The sequence below is a fragment of the Geospiza fortis genome, unplaced genomic scaffold (assembly GCF_000277835.1).
Source record: "Geospiza fortis unplaced genomic scaffold, GeoFor_1.0 scaffold229, whole genome shotgun sequence".
In the NCBI taxonomy this organism is placed as follows: Eukaryota; Metazoa; Chordata; class Aves; order Passeriformes; family Thraupidae; genus Geospiza; species Geospiza fortis.
In genome coordinates this window covers 1178534-1188532 of record NW_005054357.1, presented here as the reverse complement: position 1 = coordinate 1188532, position 9999 = coordinate 1178534, and the positions used below count along the sequence as shown (strand labels likewise).

The window sequence follows — 9999 nt, the reverse complement described above, 5'->3', positions numbered from 1 at the left end:
TGTAAAGTATACTCCCTGTCCTCTCTACATGTAAATATTTTGAAAGCTTATATATATAATCTGTATAGGAAAGCATGTTTTCCCTGTCGCATCTGCATCATAGTTATTGGGTTTGATATCAATACTCACTGCAGACTTGACAACTGCAATTAATTCATGGTTACAAGTCAACAAGAAGTCACCTGCCTTTGATCCTTTAAAAGCTGCAGTATCATTAACAACAGCAGGAAATTATCAGGGAGGAAAAAAGGAAAGCAAGATGAGAGCAAGTGATGTAGAAGAAATCATTTAGCGACTGCTCCAACAGAAGTTTCTTCTAATGTTACACTTTTAAGTAGTAGCTTTCAGAGTACTCTCAGAATTTATGCAATTACATCCACTTACACGTCATGACTGTACAGTTTTCATAGCTCACAACTTGTGAGAAAAATAGCAAAATTTCAGAGCAGTGTATTTATTGCTCAGTCCATTTTCAGACAGGAAATTATGTTACGTGACTAGGAAAATCCAAACTTTGTGGTTCCCTCTAGCAGTCAGTAAATAGAGAAACACGGATGTAAGCTATGAATGGTGTGTTTTCTGAAAAGCCCATCCTTTCCATGCAGCTTTAACATAAATCTTGTAAGTTCTCCCCTCCTCTCGCCACAGCTGTGCCTTATGAATAATAACAAAGTCTTTCTGGAGAAAAGTGAAACTCCCCATTAAAGCCTACTTCGTTCTACAATAAGGAATGAGGTTCAGTTCTTGAGAACTGAATTCAGAATGAGAAATACGCTCATTCCCCTCTTTTAAAGAACTACAACCACTAACTAGATACGAAACGCAAGCGCTCAAAGCTGGAGCAAGCGGCAGCGCTGTTACCCTCAGCAAAGCTCCCCTCCCTCCCTGGCCGAGCCCCGGCAGATCCCGCACGGCCACGGAGCACAGCCCCGGTGCCCCGGGTGTGAGGGCTGGGGCGCAGAGCGGTGACCGAGCACAGCCCCGGTGCCCCGGGTGTGAGGGCTGGGGCGCAGAGCGGTGACCGAGCACAGCCCCGGTGCCCCGGGTGTGAGGGCTGGGGCGCAGAGCGGTGACCGAGCACAGCCCCGGTGCCCCGGGTGTGAGGGCTGGGGCGCAGAGCGGTGACCGAGCACAGCCCCGGTGCCCCGGGTGTGAGGGCTGGGGCGCAGAGCGGTGACCGAGCACAGCCCCGGTGCCCCGGGTGTGAGGGCTGGGGCGCAGAGCGGTGACCGAGCACAGCCCCGGTGCCCCGGGTGTGAGGGCTGGGGCGCAGAGCGGTGACCGAGCACAGCCCCGGTGCCCCGGGTGTGAGGGCTGGGGCGCAGAGCGGTGACCGAGCACAGCCCCGGTGCCCCGGGTGTGAGGGCTGGGGCGCAGAGCGGTGACCGAGCACAGCCCCGGTGCCCCGGGTGTGAGGGCTGGGGCGCAGAGCGGTGACCGAGCACAGCCCCGGTGCCCCGGGTGTGAGGGCTGGGGCGCAGAGCGGTGACCGAGCACAGCCCCGGTGCCCCGGGTGTGAGGGCTGGGGCGCAGAGCGGTGACCGAGCACAGCCCCGGTGCCCCGGGTGTGAGGGCTGGGGCGCAGAGCGGTGACCGAGCACAGCCTCGGTGCCCCGGGTGTGAGGGCTGGGGCGCAGAGCGGTGACCGAGCACAGCCCCGGTGCCCCGGGTGTGAGGGCTGGGGCGCAGAGCGGTGACCGAGCACAGCCCCGGTGCCCCGGGAGCGCTGCGAGCCCACCCGGATCCCAGCCAGGGCCACCCGATCCGAACGGGCAGCCTCACACTGGGTACCACGCCTACACCGCACTGCCGTGTATAGCCAAAGAACCAGTGAAAAGGGGAGAAAAAATGGTGCGAAAGGAATTAAAATACATGATGGCTGTGACACTTAGGTAATGGTGGCACTCCAAGCAGCACCAGGGGAAGAAATAAAAACAGCGTTGGAATCAATGGATATATATGCCCATGAAAGACACACTGATAATAAAATATATATTATATGAAACCATCTAAACCCAGTAACAATGAGAAAGCTTGCTACAAGATAACTGAACCAGGTTGCTGATACAATTTTCCCTTTACACAACCTGTACTTGCACTTAGTTCCTGGGGCAAACGTGGTGTAGAACTGTTGTTTGATTTCATGATTGTTGAACACAATTTGTAGGATTTTGGTACAGCAGGGGTGCCCGTGCTTCTGAACATACCAATTCCTAAATTAGTTTGCAGGAGAGTTACACAAAAACATTTTATAGCCAGGAGTGGATTATTTCAAATGAGACAGAAAAAATTAATGAATTCCATCTCTACAGAAGACATCATTTTGATTAAATAATATCAAAATTATAGTTGTATCTTATTTCTCTTCCATAAAGTTACACTAATAACAAACTATTTCTGGTATTGCAAAGTCCTTCAACAGAACTTGCAGCTGGTACACAGGCACTAATAGAGAAACCAAGTTTTCAGTATGTTTACAAACAAAACTTACATATATAAGAAACCCCAAGAGAGCATATTGAAGACTCGGAGAAACATTCCCCGTGGAAGATTGTACTTTAGCTAACAGGAAGGGATTTTCAGAGGCTAATCTGCCATTAATTTTTCTTTTCTTGCCAGCAAGACCAAGGACTACTGGTTTTGAAAAAGGGTTCCAGAATACTTTTACTAGGTAGTATAGTAATTCAAGCACACAATAGCCAGTATTTCAAAATAAAGATGAGATAAAAAGGAAACTTCTTAAAAAACTGTAAAAATTTCTTTTTAAAATGCAATATACAAGGCAACACTTCATATTTATTTTAATCATACTTTTATTGTAATTACATAAATATGCCTTTATTACCTCTGAGAATTATTTTTGTTGTGTTTTTTAATAATGTCCATGATATTATCTCCTGTTACGAGGTTATTATGTAACTGTTTAAGTCTCTGTTGTTCCCTTCTCTTCTGGTCATGCAGATATGGGGAATTAAGCAGCTGTGGGGGAAGAATGGTGCCTGTGGGTTTCACTCTCTTCACAACATCCCAAAAGAGCTTCTTGCTGTTGTTATTGATAAAAGTAATTGCAGTTCCATTGTGACCCAATCTCCCTGCTCTTCCAACCTGAAAAAGCATAAATTCATTTTAAGTTAGCAATATTACATGGAAGTCCTTCCAATTGTCTCAGAAATTTATTTTTTTGTTACAGAAAAAAAGTAAACCTAAGTGACAGGACCAAATCTCTCTCATCCTCTAAGCACAAAGGTACTTAAAACAAGCTTCCTGAATTCAGGATGTGTAGGTCTGAAGCTATAGCTGAAATACATTTAAAATTATGACTTGTATACAGGACATACCAGAAGTCTGATATTGATACTGAGATACGAGGCAAAGGCTTACAGTAAATCTGATCCAAACGAAGGTTTTAAAAAATACTAGAGATGCCAAATACTTTTGCTTCATATCAAGCACAATATGTGCCAGCATGGCCACAAAATTGCCCTTTACTTTCAATGTCCTAGTAACTTGAAATTATTTACCAATATTATCTAAAATGCTTGAAAAATTAGAATAGAATCTACAACGACTCCCTATTCAGAAACAGCTAACATGGTAATATTGGTATCGTTTTGATGCTAGGGAAGACCATTTTTATTTACTTAATACATGCTTGAAACTTTAGCAGAAAGATATTTAAAAACAAGAGGGAAATTTTGCAGTTAATAACACAGGCTACTTGAGGAATTCATGACAGTGGATAACTTCCAGAGGTCCTCCTCATCTGTTTGGAACCAGGTTTACTTCAAAGTCAGATCAGCTCCCTCAAGGCCTTGTTTCCAGTGTCCGAAGCACAGAGGATTTTCAGGCAGTGATGGGACCTTTCTCCCTGCTATGAGGCCACAATTTCCCTTGCAGAAAGCTACAACTGTTGGCTCTTGTCCTTTCCCTGGGCATCCTCAAGGCCAGTCTGGCTCTGTCTCCTCTGTAATCACCCGAATGGAAGACAGCAATTAAGTCTCCAGAGCAGCCCAAACAAGCCCAGTTGCCTGAGCCTGTCCTGAAGGGTCACGTGTGCCACCCCCTGACTTCACCTGGATTCCCTCCAGTTTGCTGCCCTTTCCCACAGCTGATGTTCCCAGAACTGCACACAGTAGCACTGTGTCTTCCTCGTGCCACAAAGAGGACAAGAATGAGATCTCTTGATGTGCCAGCTACAGTAGGGCTGGGGACTGTGCACATAAACGCACACACATGTGAAACTCACAGGTCATCTCTTCTAAAGCAGGAAATCCACACAAAAAATATCTTGACTAGAAAGAGGGGAAGAAATCAAGTTCATGACTGCTGTCCTGACTATTAATGCATATCCCACATTGCAGATGAGCTGCACCTACAAGAGGGGCATTTGGCCTTTCTTCACACAACTAAAAAATGGCAAAGTTTGCTTTCTACAGACACAAAATGATATAAGAGTACAAAACAGGAAGAAGTACACTGCAAAAATAAGTAATTTAAAGACATTCTTCTAGGTTTTAGTAACTTATATAGGAGATAATAGGAACAGTATTCTAGATTCGAGTAATTTACAGAAGAGACCTACAGAAGAGATATCCAGCACCATTTTTTCCTTTCCTATAAAACTAATTCTGAAGAGGAAAATTATCTTTCTGTTTACATTTACATTTCCACAGGTGGATGTCATATTTCAATATACTTTCCAAATAAGGCATTAGCTATTTATTTACTTACCTGGTGTACATATTCATCCATACTTGAAGGCATATCAAAATTCACCACCAGTTTGACATTGACAAGGTCAAGCCCTCGTCCAAGGACTCCAGTACTTACTATAACTTCATACTTCTCTTGAAGTAATCCCTGGCAAGGAAGGAACAACCCACAATTAATTCTTCTTTCCTTATTTGTATTTTGAACCTCTCCAAGCATGGGTTAACATGTAGTTATTTGGTGTAAGATCACACCCAGTGGGATTATTCTATTGTAGAAGAGAGAATGGCTCCCTGTATTCCTGATTTAAACAGGAATATAATTCAGAGAGATAATCAAAGAGAACCAACCCACAATTTTAATTGCAAACATTATTTGAAATGGGAATTTAAATAAGCATGTAATTGTAACTGATAATCTGAGAAACAGTCTCTCTATTTATCTACATTTAAAATAGGATTATTATCTACAGTTTTGCTTAGTCCTGTCTGTCTCTCATCTCCCCCAGCAAAACCTCAGGTATTACTGGAGAAAAGCAGTCCATTATGACTTCAGTCATCCAAATGAAGCCACATTTAAAAAAAAGGCCATTCGAAATTTACCAAACACCCTGAACTTGAGAAGGCACAAACCTGTAATATGTCTGTTCTTTCCCCCTGAGACTTTTCAGAATGCATGGCTGTGCACTGCAATCCTGTAATCTTATGAACAGCATCACTCAAGAGATCTGCTCCTAGTTTACAGTCCACGAACACCAACACTGGAGGCTTGAAGAGCTTGTTATCCTGTAAAATTAAAGTGCTTATTTAAAAATGGATTACAACAACTGGCTGTTCATCGTCAGCATGGATTCAATTTGTCCTGATCATGAGATGAGAACCTGACAGAGATTTGGAAAGATATGAATAATTTTATAAATTGCCTTTACAAGAAAAATATTAAACTTACATTTAGTATTTCAAACAGCTTTTTCTTTTTAGATGGTTCTTCTACCCACAAGATAATTTGCCGAACATTGGAACACGGCAGATTCTTGTCTCCAATTGTTATTCTGACAAAATTGTGCAGAAGCTGATTTGCCAAGTGCTCAATGCCCACTGGAATCGTGGCTGACACCAGTATGGTTTGATGGTCATGAGAGATGTCTTCCAAAATATCCAACACTTGCTGCTGGAAACCCATTTTTAGCATGGTATCCACCTAAATGAAAAATATCACATTTGTACCACATTTTTTTCCATGAACAGCAGGATCCCAAACTTAAATTGACAGAAGAACCATAATGTAACATGTAACAATCCAAATGCAGGAGCATTTACAGTCAGAAGAAAAGCTAAGTGAGAAAATTAAAAACAAAAGGTTCAGATTGGCTCAACAGTATTATCCTGTACGTAACTCTTTACAGCAATAGAACATTTGTTGCTTAAACACATTTCAAATTGTGTCAAAAAATAAAACTGTCTCTTAATAAATATATTCTATTTTTATATCAAGCACTCTGTATGTTTAGTAAGTGAGATTAGCCACTCACATTACTCTGCCAGGACCCCTGTGTAGGTAATAGAGCTCTGATAAATACTTACTTCATCCACCACTATAATTTTTATGCCATGCAGTTGAACAGAACTTTGCTTTAAAATCTCAAGAAGTCTTCCAGGTGTTGCTATTATCACCTGAAAAAAAAAAAAAGCAGGAGGAAAAAAACCCACAGGAGTAAGAAATTCCACAAAAGGACAGAGGACCATCCTAGCAAAACCATTAAATTCTATCACATACATAACAATGGCAGTAATGAATGGAATTACTTGCATTCAAATAAGTAATAAAACTTCTAGAAAACTTACAAATTATGAAGCCCTAAGAGGAAATGGACCTATCAAAACTTTAATGGAGGTGTCTAAGTTACAAGCAATAAAATCCGCATGAAAAACAAACTACTTTTTCCTTTCAATTACAACTCCTTGTGTAAAATACTGGCATATTTCAGTCTTTGAAAGCAGCAATATCACAATGAAACTTATTAGATGTTTAACCAGAAGTGAAAAAGTTTTTTAAAAATTGTGTAACTAAAATTTTCAGGAGGTAACAAATGTTTCAGTAGTTCAGGCTTGGGAGAAAGACATCTCTGTATGTTCATAGGTGTCACCAGTAACATTTTTGTTTCCTGTGAATGTGATGGCAGCGTGGCTCTGGACTCTGGGTCAGAGCTCACCTTGACACTCTGCCTGAGGCGGTGCAGCTGCGGGGGCAGGGGCAAACCTCCCACCAGCAGAGCTGTCCTCATGTTGGGTAACCCGACCATCAGCTCCTTGGCCTGGCGCTCGATCTGAATTGCCAACTCCCTCGTCGGTGCCAAAATAAGGGCACATGGAGTTTCTGTCTAAAAAGGAGAGGAAAAAATCTGATTAATTTGGAATTGCTTTATTATTTAGATAAAAAGCTTTCAAATTTCCCAATCTTTTACATTAAAAATGAGAATTATTTTAAGCAGCAAAATAAAATTACTTCTCAATATATACATTAACTTGTACAGTGACCTGAAGATGAAGCATGGAAAAGATTGTGTACAAGATGCATTTTTCATTGAGACCCCAATTTTGCATATATTGCTATAAATATGTATCTGTCTTGCAGACTTTAATGATAATCAGACAGAGGAACTACTGGAGTGTATACACATTTTCTAACCTACTTCTACATAATGCTTTTGTTCTTAAACTAGAGTTTAGGAGTTGCTAAAGTACTTCAAAAAATAAAAGAGTTACTTAAATAATCTTTCAATTATTCATTTGAAAAAAGTTATACACGTTTGTGTGTATACACATTCTGTAAAGGTACCTAAACAGTGCAAAGCACCACTAAAATCAGGTCCTGAATTCTCTAATATATTTTTATGCATCCCTTTTTGAATAAAACTTGTAAAGCAGGAAACAGTTCTGAATCACACACAAGGTACAGAATACTATTTGCCGTTGCTTCTAATCATACGTTCACGTCCTTACAAAGCAGAAGTTCTCTTAATTCTTTTTCCCACAGTATATAAGTGAAGATTATGTAACTAGAAGATTTCAGAAATTTTTTTACCCCAAATTCCTGTAATTATTTGACAGCCAACCAAATATATTGCAAGAGAAATTACTCTGTGAAGTTATACAAATTCCAACAAATCTCTTTGAGCCATTTGATACATGAAGATACAGGAAGAACTTAAGAGAGGGCCTGGAATTATTTTCAGTTTCTATTTTAAGTCATTTAGGAAGTCTACCACAGAACTTAATTAACTTTCTCAACAAGCAGGAACTGTGTAATAGGTAATATTGATAGAGCTGCTTCATCTCCTGGCCAAAGTGAAAAAACGTTCAATTTAATTAAAAATAATTAGCACCTCCCCCCTCCAAAAACCAAATGATTGACCAAGCAAAAGTCCAATAAATCAGTGAATGTTAATGAAAAACACTGCAATCACATTCTCCATTACACTGGGAATCCAACAGACAAAGCTGCAAACTGCTTTCTCTAACTATCTGAAGTTTCATTACCTCTTTCAAAACTTTCATAATAACAGGAAGCAGGAAAGCTGCTGTTTTTCCAGAGCCTGTGTCAGCACTAGCCAGAATATCCCTCCCTAACAGTCCAACAGGGATCATTTGCATTTGGATGGGAGTTGGGACTTCATAGCCAGAATTCTTTAAATTATTGTTTAAAGTTTCAGGAAAACCACAGTGTTCAAACTCTACAATAGGCCTTGGAACTTGCTGGCCCTGGACAGCAATACCCAGCTGGAGTTTAAGGTTCTCAACCTGCTCCTCTTGCAAACCTAAAATAAAGGAATGATCTTTGTAGAAATAAGGTGTATTGAGCAGGTGAGCTTCTGCTTGACAATCTGTGGCTTGATCAGAAGTTAGCTGCTTTTCCTTTGCTTGAGTTTGTAGAAGGTGCTTGGCTTTACATTCCAAACTGCAAACATCTTCATCTGTTTCATCGCAGATGTACTCCCCGTAGCGGCCACACACAACACACACGGGTTCTCCAGGCTCTGCCCAGCGCTGGGATTTGCTGAAGGATTTGATGGGTTCTTCCAAAGAGCCATCATCCTCGGTATTTTGGCTGTCCTTTGCCAATGGTGTATTAGTAACACCAAAGTCTGCAGCTGCAGGTTCTGTGTGTTCTTGTACAATTTCACTTGAATTGTCTGTTGAAGTAGAAGTTTCTGTTCCAACTGACTTACAGTCCTGGAACTCTGTGGTCTCCCCTAGTGAAGATTCTCCAGAAGACAGTTTACTTTTCTTAGCTGTACAATTTTTGTCCTCATCAGCAGTCCTCTTGACTTTAACAGATCGTGGTAAAAACATGCTTCAGTACACTAGAAAAGAAAACGGTTACAGTCCTTAGAAACTATACTATTGAAAAAGGTACGTTCTACTGTTACCACCAAAAAAAAAATCTAGCAAATATTGGCAAACACAGAAAACAACTCTCAATCCCTGAAAAGATCTAGAATACGCCTTATTTAAACATTATCTTGATCGTAACAATGTTGATGCAAATGTGAAAAAGAATTTTAAAGTAACAGTGGAAGTATGGAACAATATAGAGAATACGGTTAATTCAGGATGAGGCCTTTGCAGCACAGTAAAGACTTCACTTTTCACTGTGTGGAAATTTATCCATTTTGCAAGTCAGTCATATTTTAATCCTTGGAGAGTTCACCTATTTCTAAGATGAAACCACAGATGGAAACATTCTTCTAAGGTATGGAAAAAACCCAACCAACCTAAACCAAATAAAACTATCTGTTTTGGAAAGGATGTCAAATTCAATACAGGATCCATCCAAGATCACTCTTTTAGTTGCTCTTTTATAGTCCACTTAAAATTAAGTGCAAACTTTTGAGGTTTGTTTAGAGTCCAGCTCTGCTTGTTCACAGCATCCAGAAACAAGCAAAGACTCACACCATCCATGTGCCAAATATACACTGTAATGTAAGACATATTGTTGAAACATAAACATATTTTATATTTTGAAACTTTCAGTATTTGTCTCCAAAAGCATCAGATATGATCACCAATCGCTTGCTATCACACAATCAGTAAAAAAGTACACAAAACACGGCAATTTTATTCTAAGTAAATTGTACTGTGCCTCCCAGTCTCTATGAATTTTTTCTTACACTATTTTTTTCAAACACACCAAGCTATGTCAGCGTGCACAGACAGCTGTGTTTGTGTAACCGGGAGCAGTCCGAGGACGCGGCAGCAGCGCCGGCCCGCAGAGCTCCGCGGGCGGACC

The 9999-nt window shown here is 41.0% G+C and overlaps 1 protein-coding gene across 1 annotated transcript; it reads right to left on the bottom strand.

Annotated features, from left to right (window-relative positions):
• Positions 1 to 2784: 2784 nt before the first annotated feature.
• DDX59 (DEAD-box helicase 59) lies at positions 2785 to 9069 on the bottom strand. Its single transcript, XM_005423706.3, has 7 exons — positions 8250 to 9069; positions 6923 to 7090; positions 6294 to 6383; positions 5659 to 5910; positions 5343 to 5495; positions 4732 to 4860; positions 2785 to 3105 (listed from the first exon to the last, which is right to left on the bottom strand). Exons 1-7 carry the CDS (start codon positions 9060 to 9062, stop codon positions 2842 to 2844), a joined length of 1869 nt encoding a protein of 622 aa, XP_005423763.1. The 5' UTR covers positions 9063 to 9069; the 3' UTR covers positions 2785 to 2841.
• Between the last annotated feature and the right edge of the window lie 930 nt (positions 9070 to 9999).

What these genes read in the sequence shown, in the direction of transcription:
- DDX59 (XM_005423706.3), bottom strand. Translation starts at nt 9,062, where the DNA reads ATGTTTTTACCACGATCTGTTAAAGTCAAGAGGACTGCTGATGAGGAC. An exon ending in GCCTCAGGCAGAGTGTCAAG is followed by an intron (nt 6,384 to 6,922) that starts GTGAGCTCTGAC and finishes TTTTTTTTTCAG; the next exon opens with GTGATAATAGCAACACCTGG. An exon ending in TGGATGAATATGTACACCAG is followed by an intron (nt 3,106 to 4,731) that starts GTAAGTAAATAA and finishes ATGCTTTTTCAG; the next exon opens with GTTGGAAGAGCAGGGAGATT.